General features: G+C 38.9%; 1 protein-coding gene across 1 annotated transcript in view; it reads right to left on the minus strand.

Annotated features, from left to right (window-relative positions):
- The window catches only part of TBX18 (T-box transcription factor 18), a 28302-nt gene extending 12670 nt beyond the window's left edge, over positions 1-15632 (minus strand). Inside the window, exons 1-5 of the mRNA XM_045843391.1 lie at positions 14933-15632; positions 13557-13761; positions 11290-11391; positions 8096-8267; positions 1260-1427 (exon numbers count right to left, since the gene is read on the minus strand). Coding sequence (XP_045699347.1) covers positions 1260-1427; positions 8096-8267; positions 11290-11391; positions 13557-13761; positions 14933-15230 — 945 coding nt within the window. The 5' untranslated portion in view covers positions 15231-15632. The remainder of the gene's footprint in view (positions 1-1259; positions 1428-8095; positions 8268-11289; positions 11392-13556; positions 13762-14932) is intronic.
- Between the last annotated feature and the right edge of the window lie 1013 nt (positions 15633-16645).

Here is a 16645-nt window from a genome sequence, read left to right on the forward strand (position 1 = left end):
CTAGTGGCCAACATGTACCAAAACCTCACTGTCTCTTTTACTGTATCACAGAGGCTGGGAGAAAAAAAACATATTTAACACAGTTAATTTTTGTGTGTTCAAGAAAGAGGCAGAGAAAGATGAATCGGGGTTGTTTAAGAGTCATGTACTAAATGACTCTGCTTTTTTCTCCTCATGCATTATTTTTTTTATGAAAAGTTTATTTTCTGCACCTAACATATTTTAAGAATATCTTCCTAATTATGTCCAGCCTATCTAAAAGGTCATTTCCTGTTGGTTCTTAAAAACCTGTATAAAAGTGTGACAATGGGAGTGTGAGAGTACAGAACAGCTTTGCTTATGGGACTGGCATCTCCAAACGGATGAGTGTAGATAAGTCTCAGTCTTAAAAGGGAGGTCAGGATCCACATCCACTAAGAATCTTTAAAATAACAGAAACCACAACAGAGAGATTAGAAAGCCTTACAAATTTCAACTGAGTTGTATGTAAATTTAAAGAGAAATGGAGACCTAAAATAATTATGCTGACAACTAAAATTTTTTAAAAATGTACCAAAGACCACATCAGCCTCAACTACATCTCTGTTTCTTATGAAAACTGGCCAGAATTGCATGGATTAAAAAATCGGCTTAATTCAATTCTCCACCTACTTGACACAGCCCTGAAAAATATAGATATATGCTTACCTACATACACAAGAAATATTTATTTCTCAGAGTACTTCCAATTTTAGGAAAGGATTACCCCATAATTGCTGATCTCTCAGACTATAAGCATATATATCACCCTCTATCACAATTAAAACATATTAAAAGAAATAGCCCTCTTTGTATCTATCCCAAAATGACAATAAAGGATAAATTCTTCTGAAATATTTCTTGTAATACATGGATTGTAGTTTTAAAATAAAGAGCTACTGAATTCCATGCTCTCTGATATTGTACAATTCACTTTTTTTCATATTGTCTATTTCCTAGGCAATACATGCACTTTCTAATTTTCCTATGATATCATGACTTAATATTTCAAAATGGAAAGTAAAACTGACATTGTTGGTCATGAGACACATTCTTGTCTAAAAAATATGCTCACTACAGTAGCCTTACTGGAGAATCCAGGATAAAGAATGATATGATATCATATATGACAAATGCTTTGTGACCATTCATATTGTTTAGATATCATAAAAAGGACAGATAACTTTCTATTTACATCTCAAATGAAAAGTCTGGAAAGATACCAATTCTGAGAACAATACCTGCTGATTCTGATAGGCCGTAACCGTCGTGAAGACAGTTTCTGGAAAAGAGAATGCTTTCACTCCCTCACCAGATGGCACAGGCTTGATAGGAGAAAGATCATCACCGCAGTCTTTACGGATGACATGGACACGTGGTTGGTACTTGTGCATAGAATGAAGAATAATCTATGGCAAGGAAAGAAAAGCGAACTGTATCAGGAACCTTTGCCCAATTTCAACACTATGACGAAATATTTAATGTGTAAAATGTATCCCAGTTGGAAATAAAAATTTCCAAGGATTCAGAAATGAAAATTTAATAAAGTATATCAAAATTGGAGATGAAGGGCTGGGAAGTTATTTGTAAAATGTGCATAAAAATACACACAAAAAAATCATTATTTTGATGCAACCCTGTGTACAACCATGTGAGCTTAACCTCAAATTCCTAAGTGTTTTACCTATAATGAGCTGAATGGAACACGAGTCCAAACCAATAAAACTAAAAGTGAGTTTGAAATGATTATTTAAATTCCACCACACCCATCCCCTAAAACAGTAAGTATTTGCACACCAATGTTTTCTTAAGAGAGCAGTCTTCCTCTATTAATGACTGCAATATGTCTATTTAGGAGCAAAGGGAATGTTAAAGATAGCCCAGGGTCTGCCATATGTGCAGCCTGCAAAGTCTCTGATTTGTCTGGAGAGCCCTGTGTCCATGCCTCCATCACAGCAAAGCTTCCAAAACCCAGACACCTGGGGATCAAAAAGCTGGCATTCTCAGACTGCTGGAGGAATCTTATCATGTGCTTCAACTCCATTCTACCTTCTACCCACTCATGAGAATTCATCCTAAGGAAATATTTAAAATCCAGAAAAGCATTCCATTACAAGGATGTGCAGTGAACCATTTATAACAGTGGAAAAACTATGAAGCACTTACATGAGTAGATCACTTAGGTTAATGAAAGGCAACACAACTGGATATGGTATTATTCAGTCATTTCTAATTACTGTTTAGTACAATTTTAACCACATTATAAATTTTTCTTTTTAAATCTTACATGATAAAAAAGGATCCAAGTTGTTTATAAACTTACCACAACTATATAAAAATAGACAGTAAAAAGAACCCATCCAAAGATCTGAATAGTGATCATCTCTGGATGATGGGATTATAGTGAATTTATTGTTCTTTGTGGGTTTTATGTTTTCAAGGTTGAGGAGGTGGGATAAAAGAACAGCCTCATCCAATGAGGTTTTCTATTTGTTGCTGAGACTCTATTTTCAGATATTCATTAATGAGTTTAGTTAATAAGCCTCTATCTTTCCTTAGCTATGTGATTTGAATTCAGGTTTTGGAGTGTTAGGAGCACTTATTCAGAAGTCTTGGAAAAACACAGTGGTTGACCTGCCTTACACTTTTCAGAATTCAGGCAGTTCAATGAGCCAAACACAGAATCTTTGGTCAGCCCCCACACAAAAGCCCTCTACCCAGAGAGTGTACTGCTGCCATAAGAGAATGTCTTTACATTCTGGCAGTAACCAGCACAGTGTTTAGTTTTGTTTTGTATTTTTACTCTAAAATAGCCTTTCTATCCATAGAGCAGATACCTGGACAGCAGACACGCTTCAGGGAGGGGCAGCATAAGTATGAGGGGAGCAGGAGAGGGCATGAAGCCCCTGATCACCTGGGGACACACACACAAATCTGCAACCTCTGGAGAAGTATCTTTCCAAGGCTAAAAAAGGACAGGATTTCAGCAACCCTTTAGTGCTCACAAAGAGCAACATGTGAAAAGGACCCAAGGACAGAGACAACAGGGGCTGTGGCTGCGAGGGGATGGGGATTGTGTGAGGTGGAGGGGTAGACAGAGTTGGGGAGAGTAATGGGCTAAAAATGGGGACAGCTGTAATTGAGCAACAATAAAAAAATAAAATAAAATAAAGTAGAAAATAGAGTGTGCTACTTGTAGTAAGGATAAGTATTATTTTGCAAAATATTCTTTTCTGTGTATGCACGTGCAATAGGTCATAACATGAAATGTGTCTCTGGTTGTGAGTCAGCTAAAAAGTCTGAAAAACACAGAAGCAAGATTTAATTCTAGTGATCAAAAACTTCCAGCACAGAAGACTGTAGAAAATTACTTCACATTAAACAAATAACACATGCATAGCAAATTTCAGAGGACTAGAATGAACTGACTTGAAATGAAGGAAACAAAAACTCATCTGAGTTTCTGTTTATCAGTCAATGAAAAGAAGGTTTTCGTTTTATGAAGACTTTGTTCTCTCAAGCAGATTTCTCCATATAGCTATACCCCTATCTGCAGATTAAAGGACAGCTGCCAATAACAATCTAAAGATTAATGAAGCAAAATGTAATTTTCAATATTACTTGGAATTTTTTAGGGAATGTTAAACAAGCCTCAGTTCTTCTTATAACACTGCATTTTAACACAAACTTATAATGATGAATCGTCTATAATATTTTGCTGATTTAATAGAAGAAGTAGAGCAAAGAGAACCATTGGCCTTGTAAACAAGGAGACCACAATGATATTGCCCATCACTAAAACTCAAATAATTACATCTGATCTGCATGTTTCATGCTCTCTGTTCTGTTTAGAGGGAGGACCTCTTTTCTTTGTTATTGCCTAGTAGTGCTAATATCACATGGGCCTATGTCCATAATACAGAATGCAGCTTTGCAGATAATACACACTTTTTTTTAACTTTTAAGGCACTAGTCTTGAGTTAAGAGAAGCATGATATCACTTATTTCTCAACTGATGGGTCTAAAGTTCCCATAGTTTGACAGATATGCCAGCTGAACCTTCTAAAACAGCTCAATAGGCAAACACTACCTGCTGATTCTGGAAATTTTTCTAGATGACCTAAGTATCAGTATTGCAACAAGTCAAGCAAACCACCAAGAAAGAGCAGATAACAAAAACCTGACTCCCTGTATTTTTGGTGATACCAAATATTGAATCAATTTAAATAGTAGGGGTCAATGCAGGACACCAAGTTGCAAACTCCATAGCAAGGCGACCTTGGTTTTGTTTCAGGCATGATGTTGTTTATAAAGCACTTCTTACAAATATATACTTTCAAATCCATCAACTCATTTGGTTCACACAAAATTCTCTGGGAACTGGGAGCACAAAAAAAGAAAAGAAAAAGGAAACTAAGCCTCATAGAGCCAAAGTGACTTGCCCATGAACATGAATGTGTTGGACCTCTAAGTTGTTTTAAGTTCTTTCCACTGAGGAGATCCTAGCACTCTCCTCTGTAGTATCTTGCTTCCCCACTGCATTCTCAAGCAGAAATGAGAATAGGGTGAGGACAAACTTAGAGCTAGGCTGCCACTATATCACTGAATCCTCAGTGGCTAGGAAAACAGACCCTTTCACAGGTACCCTGGCTGTGGCCATGCTTCCTTCCAAAGCACTGTGGGTACAAGCCCAGCTGAGGTTTCAGGTGCACCTGTTAAATGTGTTCTAATTCTTTAGGAAAATGATCATCTAAATGTTTCCCTCCAGACAGCAAATTCCAGATGAGTAGGAAAACATGTACATGGTGAGAAGGAAATACCCCACCCAAGCACACATTAACCATCTGCACATGGGCAGCCCAAGGACCAGTCTTGTTTTGCATACAGCCCAACATAAATCTGGCACTAGATTCCTCAAAGACCAAGTAGGGATTATAAAGTCTTCACAACATTCGAAGATTAGCTGTGGAGCAGTAGGATATTTCCACTCTAGATTCTCACCAATATTCCTCTCCAAACAATCCCTGGTATTTGGAAAGATGAAAAGTCACTTTGGGGGAAACCCAATGACACATAATCTCAGATCTCATGCAGTCCTAGGTCCAGGCCCTGTGAGAATTTATTTCTGTAATCACTCGAGGTTTAATAAAATTTTGGGTCTGCATGGAGGTCTCAAGCCACTATGTTGTACACTTGTATATCTTTAGCAGAGTAAAGCTGGGAACTGGGAGCACACACACACAAAAAAAAAAGAAAGAAAGAAAGAAAGCAGTTTAGGAAGCAAATTAGAAAATCACTTCTCCTTTAAATCTGCAGCTTGATTAGTTAGAGATTAGTATCACTTCCCTTACAATGGGGGGAGGGAGCCCTCAACCAGACCAGGGTGGAAGGGTGATTGAGCCCCTGAAAGGTCCCTGCATGAGGAAAGGGACTACTGCATTTAAAAGTCACACCACAATGGTACTACTGTCTTCTTAGACCCAAATCACATCAACAATAGAATAAGAAACAAATTCCTAACCTCTAACCTAAACTCACTAAGGTCATCAAACTGAGTAAATAAACACAACAGACACAGTCTTCAGGAAGCCTCCCCAGTCTCTCCTGGCTGGAACACTGTGGCATCTGAACTTCTCTCAGCTGACAGTATGTCTTCTCTCCCCAGCTAGGCTTAAAGATCACCAAAGGCAGAGACTATGGCTTTTTACCTCATACTACATTTTACAAAGTCTTCAAAAATATCTTTTTTAAAATAAGTAACAAAAAAGAGCATTTTCTCTCCTACATTCTCCTCTAGTACCAACTGATACACACATTTTTATCATTTGCAAAGGCACTTTCTTTGCTTCCAAAATGCACAGATATATATCTTCCTCTCCCTATTCCCCATACACACCAATTACCTCCCTTAAAGTATTACATCCTACCACAACCTCACAAGAAAAATTTCACTGGTAGATGACACACTTATCTGGATTTTGCCTACTTTCTGCAATGTTTTTGTTTTTCTTAATAGTAAAATATAAGTATTTAGTTATAAACAACTGCATTTCAATTTGTAATCTTTTGCATTTTAAACAAATGCTGTGTGGCCATTGTATGTATCAACCTGGCTAGGCCATGGTACCTATGTATTTCGCCAAACACCAGTCAGAATGTTGCCATGATGGTGGTGTTGTTGTTTGTTTGTTTTTTAGATAAACTCAACATTTAAATCCATAGACTTTGAGTAAAGTAGATTACCCTCCATATTGTGGGTGGGCCTCATCCAATCAGTTGAAGGCCTTAAGAGAAAAAGACTGAGGTTCCCTGAGGAAGAAGGAATTCTGTCTCCAGACTGCCTTCAGACTTGAGCTACAACATCAGCTCTTTCTTGGGTCAGTAGCCTGCCAACCTACCCTGCAGATTTTGAATGTAACAGCCCCCCAAATTGCATGAGCCAATTCCTTAAAATGAGACTCTCTCTCTATATTTAAACACATCCTATTGGTTCTGTTTCTCTAGAGAATACTGTTTTAAAGTTAAAATTAGTGAAATTACAAAGTTAAAATCATACAAATAAATTACTAGATCTATATTAATACTATAGACTTTAGATACTAGGTATAAAGCCAGTAATCTGATCTGAATTAGAATTATAAAAATGACCATATTAATTTAAACTATTAAAGGGTGTTTATGCCATATCTATGACAGTATAGCATTTCTAGACCAAATTATCTCTTTAAAAGATATATACTCAAACTGTTGAACTCAGTAAAGTGGAGTATTTAAGCTTTTTAAAACAAGTAACACTTAATAACATTTATTTTTAAACTTTTTATTCCCAAAAACATAAAAGATCTTTCAATATGTTACCAGCATCTTCCAATGCTGGCAGCATATCACAGTCAGTTCTCTCAATGAGACAGAAGTAACCAGTGTTTCACTGAAGTCAGATGAAAAATAATTGATACCACTCGATTGTGTAAATAAAAAAGAAAAATGAAGTAATGCGCTAAAATGTAGGGCATGAAGTTGGATTCAGAAGTAAAATGCCACCTTTCCAATTCTGTTTTAAATCATAAAAGGCAACAAATAAACAAAAACCCTGGCAAAGTGAGATAAATGCATCTGAAAATCTGGATACTGCCTTTGTACCACGATGAAATTTGTACTTGAACATTTTCATTAAGGTTAGTTACTTAAGTTATTGTCTAGCAACTTGCAAATCATATCCTGTCATCATAGTATTACTAGTTTATAACAGTTTGCATTTTTGTTTTAAAAGATTGCTCATAAATATGCTATCTTTGTCACCCCTTTGAGAAATGAATTAGTTGATATTCATTTTATGTATAATATACTAGTCAAAAGGCATTTTAATCTGGAATCAATCAAAACCCTCTCAAATAACAGAAACCCAATAGAAATACTAACTTTGAATGGAAATCAGCATGTATCCAGAGTTACTTACTTATTAAAACAATAATGTAGAAATATTGCCTATGAACAATAATGCATAAAAATTAAATAAGGTGTTAAAATGACTGTATTATTGGAATGATTGACTTTGACTTACATAGCATATTTCAGCAGTTTTAAGACTAAAAGGAATTATTATTTTTACATATTTTGACACATTAGATGTCATTACAAAACAATTGGGAGTTTGCAGTTGGAACATTATTGAGAAGCAATGAGTCTCAACTGGGAAAAAGGCCACATGGAGGCAGGACACAATAAATCATTATTCCAGTTAAACAAATTGTATTCATATTCAGAGTATGACAATTAGCACCTCACAGGAGTTCAAACAAATGTCTTGGTTGAACAGTCTGCCAGGGGTTCTTTCATTCCAGGACAAGTGCAATATATTAGTTTTAATCTATTAAATGCTTCATAGATCGATACTCTGGCCACAAGCATAATCTCTGATGCAATTATCACCTTGATTTTGCACAGCTTATAATACACATGCTGATCAACCAGGAGAGAAATATTATTGATTTAGAAAAGTTCCTTTCCTGCAGTCTGGCACAGTATGGATGTGGGTGCACCATCCAACTGCAGTGAATTATGGATGCCAGCTACTCACATGGCCTTGGTCATCCAGTTCATTGTTGGTGAGCTTGAGCTTGTCAAAGCTGATCACTTGTCTCATCCAAGTCTCTCCTGAGGCAGGAGAGTCTGGATGAATGTACACCCGAGGTGGCACTGGGGAGTCAGCGTTTCCAGCCACCATCCACTTGGAGCTGTGGTAAACATACCTGAAAGACAATGACGAGGCTCAGTATGTGGACCGTTGTTTTCTTGGAATTTCCAACTCAGTAGAATCAGACAAAGTTTTAAATCTAAAATACAATGATGTGCTCTTTACATCCAATGCATATAAAATAAGATTTTGACAACTTTTCAAAAACTCTCTGAGGCAGCAGTTGGCCTACTGACCACAAAGTGGTGTGTTAAGGGCTTAGTGAAAATATGCATACCATCACCACCATAAATACAAGTATCCTGATTCTCAAGAATCACACTTATTCATGTTAGCCATTCTGTCTATGTTCTGATATTTTCCATTTTTCATCTGGAGAGTCAATTGACATGAGCAACTGTTAGGTTGTCAAGCTCACCTTTAAGTGAATCTCAAAAATACATGAAAGTTATATCTAGAAGTGTCCCACTTCCTTTATCACTTCCCATTTTAGGCTTATGTACAGGTTGATGAAGTAGATAGCAGAAAGGCAATGGGAAATTGTTAGAAGTTTCAGTAACTTTTATTTTCAGAGCAAAAAAGTTTTATCTATTATCATTTAGAACTACTTTTTCTAATTCCATTACACTATAAACTAAGGATAAAGTATTCAGTTTAATTTTAGAAGTTTGTATAATCATAAAATGTAGAATTTTATCTCCATATTTCTCTTTCTTAACTGTTATAAGAAAATTCTGTAAATAGCTTTAAATACCACTAATTAAAGTATACACAAAACTTTGAAAATTATGGTATATATAATATTACTCTCCTAATTATGAGACAAAACATCCTATTCTGTTTGTGTCAAAAATATTGACTCTAAAAATAATACATTTAAATCACAATGCTTCAAGTAATAAAATCATAATATTTAATTCTATCCAGATGATTGTTTATTAGTGTTTACTAAAATACACTGATTCAAAAACTAGAAACTTGTATGTCAATGACTGACTTAGAAAAGGATAGAAAATAAAATTACTTTGTATACTTAGGTGTTTTTATTACATTTGTGTTTTAAAATATGACATAAAATGTAAAGCAACAATTTACTAATAGTCTCAGAGAATTCTACCTGTGTAGTATATAGATTTCTTTTTAAAATAGCATGAAATATTTTCATCACATCCCTGATAAGACCCTCAGTTTCAACTATGGTCACATATTTCATTCTATTTTGAGCTCAATATGCCTTTTATTCTTTAATTCCTTTTCTTGGATAAAAAATACATAGTCACAAAATTAAGAACAAGTTTTTTTAATTCCCTTTTTTTGGTATAGTGTAATTTCAATAAATAAGTTCCTAAGTGCATAGGCTTTTTTGAATATTAATTTTACATTCCTATAAGTCACAATCATTTTTACCTTGACAACATAGTGTCCTCTGATAGCAGAGAATGAGCCAATTTTTTTTTTTTCTGTTAGGGCTAAAAGCCCTAACAGAAAAGAGTTGGAAAATCAAATGCAAATCTTAGAAATGCAAAAACAACAACAACAACTGCACTATGGACAGAGTTATTACCAAAATAAATAGAGTAATATGCTCTATCAATTGAAAAAGAATGCATATTGAACAGTTTAAAAACCTACACCCACTAAGAGAATAAATATTACATGCTACATATTCTTTGTGAAACACTGTAATTAGAAATGCTAAAAACAAATTTCTTGGGAAGTGATATAACTGAAAGCAAATTTATGTTTTATAACTTGATCATTTAAAAATCTGGCATCTTAATACTAATACTTGAAATTATTCTTGTTTATGTGAAAATAATAAGAATCAGGAAGGTAGAACAAACCATCCAACCTATATGGAAGAGATCTGGAGGAAGAAATATGAGATAAACCTAGAGGAGGAAGGAATAATTTCTAAGCTCACTAAGAACTACATTATTTTCCTTGGCATGAAACCCACATTAGAATATGAATTTTAAACCAAGTATATTTAAAAAATAAACTTCAATGCTTTCTAACTTCTCTCATGCAATAGATAATTTTAGCAAAACTCCCTGGATTATTTAATTAAGTAATATAATATATACACAAAACACAAATAATAAACCTGTCATTTTTATTAAACATTTTTTAGTATTCCACATGTGCCTGTACTAATTAAATCGATATACTTGTGACACCATAAACCTTTTTCCAAAAATCAACTCCCTAAATTTTAAGAAGTGATAAAAACCAAATCTGATTTCATTTAAAAACTTACCAAATAAAACAACAAAACAAAAACAAAGAAAACTAAAATTTAGAGCATAAATTCTGGCTTTCTACTCAAAATTTCCTTTTTTAAATGTTAGCATTTTTAACTCCTCAGAAAAATAAAAAGCGTCATCATTAAAAATTATTGACTTGCTTACTTACAGAAGAAAAAGAGCAAAGATTATTGAAGAATGTATATCTTTTCCAACTTTACTTGATGTTTATATAAATATATTCTTTCAAAATCCAAATACTACAGATTATTAACTACTAAGCAAAAACAACACTAAGATAATTAATTTATTACCAATTTAAGTATGTCTTAATATCATAAAGAATTATGAAATTTGATTTTTCTAAATTGTAAAATATCTTTAATCATTTTCTCAAGTAAAGAGGAAAACCTGCAGACAGGTACCATTTTGAATGTACCCAGATAAAGGGAATTTATTTAAAGATAAAAATCACAAAGAAAATAAACATTTCACTAAATATTATGTATATGTACAAACTTTACTTAACATTTCCTCTCAAAACTCTAATCAAAATGTAAATCGATATTCACTTGGTTTAGCAACACTAAACTGGCCCCTATTAAAAGTCTTCAGTACTTAAAGAGATTTCTGTATCTATGGAAAGCAAAACAAAAATTAAGTTTCCACATTTACTATAAGAAAAGGCATCCCCTGGGCTACTGGATCTGAAGGGTACTGGATTATGGATCGGGGAATTCTACAGGCTTTTGGAAACAAACATCATAGTTACAGACCAAACAGACATAACCTAGTGTCTTCTTTCCTCTTGTACCCATCCAATCACTGTACCTGTATCTTTTGTTGTCCACTGGCACAATATCCATGGCAATATAATATTGCTGATGAGGATCTAATCCTGAGATCTTCACTCTCATTGCTGGAAACATGCGCCTATGCACAAGGAGGGAAAGAAGAAAGGATCTGGCTTTTGTTTTTGTTTGTGATTACACTTGGAGAATGAATAAGCCAAGAAACTTTGAGAATCTGTATTTTTTCATATAAACTAATTTATAGCATTCACTTTGGTAATTTAATTCAAAAAATCAGAACACAGAACATAGCAAAACTGAGGCTTTCAAATGTAAACGGTTGTAGCCTATACTTGTGTTCTGTATTTACTGAAATGTCAGTATAGCTAAAAGCAAAAGCATTTTATACACTGAAGGAGTAAAGGCACTAAAGGAAGCACTTTTTTAAAAAAAATCAATAAGCATATTTATTTTAATAATACATTAATAAAATGTTCCAAATGGTAGAAATAGAAATTTTGAATTTCTAAAAGTGATAAAATATATTATAATGTGAAACTTTAAAAGGGTTATAAAAACCCACAAGGAGCCAATGTGCCATGCTATAACCAAACAATATGTTCTTTATTGAGACAGGACTTCCTGTCTGCAGCATGGTAAAGGTGAAGTGCAAAAGTTGCTCTAAATTTGAAAGGTATAGTAAAACTTCTTTATTGAAAGCAGAAGCTAAACACAATGTATATTTACCAAATCATTCCTTCCCCCACCACAACCTGATAATACTTTCTTATTTAACCACACTTACTCAGAACACTGCTAATTAAAACAAATGAAAATCGGGATTTCTCTTGGTGTCCCATAGATACGTGTCATAGGAGATGCTAAACTAAATGCACTATCTTTTTAAAAGGGCACAGTAGCAAAGGATACAACAGCAATATTTTTGTGTATAAAAAAACAAATAGAGCATTTCTTTCTTTAAAAAAAATTCTTTCATCTAATGACTTATGTCCAGGACCTCCCCGCTAATCTAATTTTTGCTCATTTACCTTATAACATGAATTTCAGCACTGTTATTTACCAATTTTTTTTTCTGTAACAATAATGCCATTAAAGACCATTTGCACACAAAAAAAAGAAAGTCCATTATTCCTAACTAGGCATGAGAACAGTTTAATACGCTAGCTGTTTTAGTGTTATTTCTGTGCACCTGTAAGATAAAGAGTAAAGGTCTTTAACTACATCCTTTATAAGACAACTGTTGCTTTGTGTTGTTGAAGGCTGAATTTGGATCATTAATAATAGCTCTGTGAAAATGTAGAAGGTAGCATATGGATTCAATAAAATATGTTTTTGTAATTTCTAATAAGTTTGGATACTTTTATGCTACCCAGGTTTTTGCCATGTGTACTCCCTAAAAGAGATGTGTGTGCTTTTTACATTCCTTTTAAGGAAGATATTATTCATAGATTTCAATGCACTAAATGAACTGAAACCTTTAAAATGCAAATATTTCTCCAATTAATGTGATCTGGCCAACAAAATCCATTTATTTTACTAACTGAGGGATATGTAAATTTCACTTTCAAAAATGGATATAACTGCTTGCAATATTTTTTTAAGAATTCTTCAGCAAAGTTAGACTAATGTGTTGGATTCCATTTAGGAAAAAAGAATGTTAACTACGTAACTGTGGATCTACAAACAAAGTACTTTTTAAAAATCAAGGTAACCATTTTTGAAGGAATTAAGCATGTATTACCGGGGATTCCAGTAACTTTTCATCCTAGTCGAATATCAAAATAGCACAACACACCATGTTCTCACATTTCAAGGAAATCTTTTGATAAAGAACCGATGTGTGAGTTTCAATCTGAAAAAGCAAAATTATAGTCTGCCAAAGAGTAAACTGCCTTTTTAAAAGGCGGGCTCCTGGGGCGAGGTAATGTGTTCCATAGTACCAGAAGCGAGAAGTAGAGTCTAAATAAATGCCTGGACAGATGTGAATATGAACACGAATCTTTAACACCCTGCAGGCAGAGTATCAGTTGAAACAGCTACCATACTGGCGGTGACAGGGACTTTCTCCTGAGCATCCCTCCAACCAGAGGGCGGTCGGACTGTGCCCCTCACCGACAGCACTCCAGGGTAGGCAGGCAAAGCCAGTCTCAGAAGCGAACCCCTACCCAGGGCCTTGTCCGGGCTGTACGGAAAGGCTAACCAGAGATACCCCCCACCCTTCCTAACCCACCCAAAGGGCTCGGTGTGGCCAGGGCTGAGGGCCGTTCGCGCCAGCTCGCCCTTTACCTGCCCGCCTTGGTGATGATCATCTCGGTGCCGATCTCGTGAAAGCGCTTCCAGAGCTCAGCTCCCTGAAGATCCACCCGCGGGGCCTGCGGTGAGGGCAGCGGGGTCCCGGGCCTGGCCAGGGCGGGCACCGGGGAGCCCTTCCGGGAGCCTCCCGGGGACGCCAGTGGGGAAGCGCCCTGGACGAAGCCATCCTCACAGCCTCCTGGGCAGCAAAGAGTAGAGAGGGGTAACCAGTGAGGGCCCCAGAGCGCAATCTTGATGGGGAGACAGACGTCGGGAGGGAGGCTAGGGGGCAGGTGAAGGACCAGGAGAAAAGGGGGAACTTTCCTGTCCTGTTGTCCTTCTAACAAACAGGTCTATCGTTAAACACCCGCACTGCCCGCCAAAGAGACGCACGACGCTCCAGGGGGCCCCCTTGGCCCCCAAGTCCCCAGTGCACCCCGCCTCCGCGCGGTCAAGGCCCAAAAGTAAGTTTTGCGCGGCCACCGGGATCTGGGATGCGCGCCCAATGGAGCATGAGTCGGGTTCCCGAGTTCAGATTCCCAGGGCAGACCCCGACTCAGCCCGTGCCCCCAGCGCACGCGGCGGAAACGCCTAGTGCCGGGCGCCGGGTGCCGAGAGTCAGGGCCTCCCTTCTCCACAGGCGTCTGAAGCGCCTGGCTTCGGGCTGGGCCGAAGGCGTCCTCTAGAAACACTTCAGACTCCGCTCGCGCCGAACTCCCCGTTCGCCCTGAGCGTCTCAGCCAAACAGCTAAGGACCGAGAAGAGCGCAAAAAGCAAGCCCACGGTCTTGGTCGGCCTGGGCCGCGGGAATCCAGCAGGGAAGGGCAGGGAAGGGCTCGGCTACCCCTCGGGAAACCACGTTTGCAATACGCCGCCCTCTTCCTGGTTTGCCCAGATGGCTCAGGGCATTCGTTCCGGTTTGGGAGGCAGTTGTGCCGCTGCTCTCTCCACCTCCTTGCTTTTAAAAACTAGGAAAGAAAATAGAGCACCTACAGGCTGAACCCCCCCAGTGAGGCAGATGCGAAAAGTACAGATCTGCCCCGCGGAGCGCGGCGAACGGCAGCCGCAGAGGGCGCGGATCGCCGAGCGGGAGGCTGCAGCAGCCTGAGGTGCGAGGCTGGAAGCGGCGTTCGAACCGTCTGGAGGACGACGCGAGTAGCCCTGCTACAGCCACCAGGGCAGCGGCGAGCCTCGAGCCCTGACACCCACGGTTCACGCGCTAACAGCTGAGTTGCCGCGGGGGCGCAGGAACTCCGCACTCGCGCACTCCCAGGACTCGCAAAAGTTCAGGTCTTGCGCGGCTGCGCGGGCCCGCGGAACTGGGGAGGGTACGCGCCGCGAAGAAGTTGGGTGGCAAGTGGCCGACTCACCCGCGGCTCCACGGGAGCCGCAGCTCAGCTCCAGGTCCGCGCAGCTCCGGGCGGGCCCGGACGCCGTCCCGGTCGGCGGCGGGGGTGCAGCGCCTTCGTCTCCTTCTGAAGAGCCCTTTTCGCCGCTGCGGCTGCAGCCTCCATCATCTACCGCCCCGGCCGCCTCTTCCGCGCCCAGCTTCCGCCGCTTCTTCTGAAGCTGTTGCTGCTTCTCGGCGCCGATCAGCGCCTCCACGGAGAAGGCGTGCGCTTTAAGGCTTAACATGCTGCACGGCGAGCCCCTCCGCTTCTCGGCCATCCCCGCCGCCAGGCGCCCGCCCGCCCCTCGCTCATATACACTCACGCAGGCACACGCGCACACTCGCTCTCCTTCCCCCTCCAAAATTTGAACGACTCTTGGGGCCTCCCGCAGGCCGAGATCTGCCCCCTTCCCCGCCGCGGGCAAAAAAACAAATTTGGCGTTTCCTCTTTCTCGCTTGTGTTGGGATCCGAGGAACTAACAGCGCGCCCGCCAAGTTTCCCTCGCTTGGTCTCTCGCGCGCTCTCTCTCACTGATGCATTCCTTCGCTCCCACCCCTTCCACCTCTTCCTGCTCGTCCAAGATCTGCCTCGACTGATGCGCCAAAGAGCACTAACATGGGTAAAAAACACTCTGCGGACACAAATTAGGGATTGTAATTGAAATTTGTTGCCTTGATCTGTCAGCACTTCCAGTCAGGAGAGCGGTGGGAAGAACTTGCTCATTAGTGTCAATAAAGCGGCGGGGGTGGAGTGCCGGGCCCTGCCAATCACAGCGGAGGCCGGCCAGTCAGGAGGCGCCGACTCCGCGCAGCCCGCGCCCACTTCCTTACAAGGTTGCAAAAAACCTAGAGCGAAAAGCGCCGCCGTCTGGCTTGGACGTGCCAACCCCGCGAGATGAACAGGGTCAGCCAGCCTCTTTGCGTCCAGCCCAGGCCAGCCCCAGTCCCCGGCTTTCCTCACCAGGACCTGGAACCGCTGAGGCGTCTGGCTTTAAGCCTAGATGATCACCAAGTTAAACTATCAAGAATATTTTTAAAAACCGGAAACTCCCTTATCAGTTAATATTGTTACAACTCAGAACATTTTGAGGAATAGGGAGAATTCACAACCGCCAGGCCCATTTTTTTTTCTCATTTAAACGTTCCTGCGCCTACTCTTTGCTTGGCAAGGCACTAGATAGGCTTATTTTTTGTTTGTTTATGTTTTATTTGGTGGATTTTTCTTGGGGAGGGGAGTGGGGAATCAAGATATATTTGAATTCATTATATTTATGAGAACAAAATAAGCTCGGCTCCTCATAGGAGCCCTTTTCTTACAAGCAAAATAGTTAAAAATGTAGGTCGTTCAATTTAAATTGTGCGACTTTAATGATGAGGACTTAGTTTTAAAACCCCTAAAATCTTTGCAAAGTGAAATAAATTTTAAGATGCAATTAAAGTTCTCATTGCAGTGTTTTTAAATGTTTCTGTGATTTAACCTAACTTCAGATTTGTCCTGCTTGGGACAATTTGCCATTTTTCCCCTCAGGTTTTTAAAGAGCCAACTTGTTTCTTCTTAAAAACAATTTTTAGAAAGAACAAGTTTTAAACAAATAATAGTGAACATATATCTGTACAGTTTTGTAACTTCAACTCGACTTTTTGTCAGGATTAACAAAAAATGGGTTTGGTTTAACTACAGCAAATTTCTGTG

Source organism: Phyllostomus hastatus, unplaced genomic scaffold (genome assembly GCF_019186645.2).
Source record: "Phyllostomus hastatus isolate PE091 unplaced genomic scaffold, TTU_PhHast_1.1 phas_contig_40, whole genome shotgun sequence".
NCBI lineage: Eukaryota > Metazoa > Chordata > Mammalia > Chiroptera > Phyllostomidae > Phyllostomus > Phyllostomus hastatus.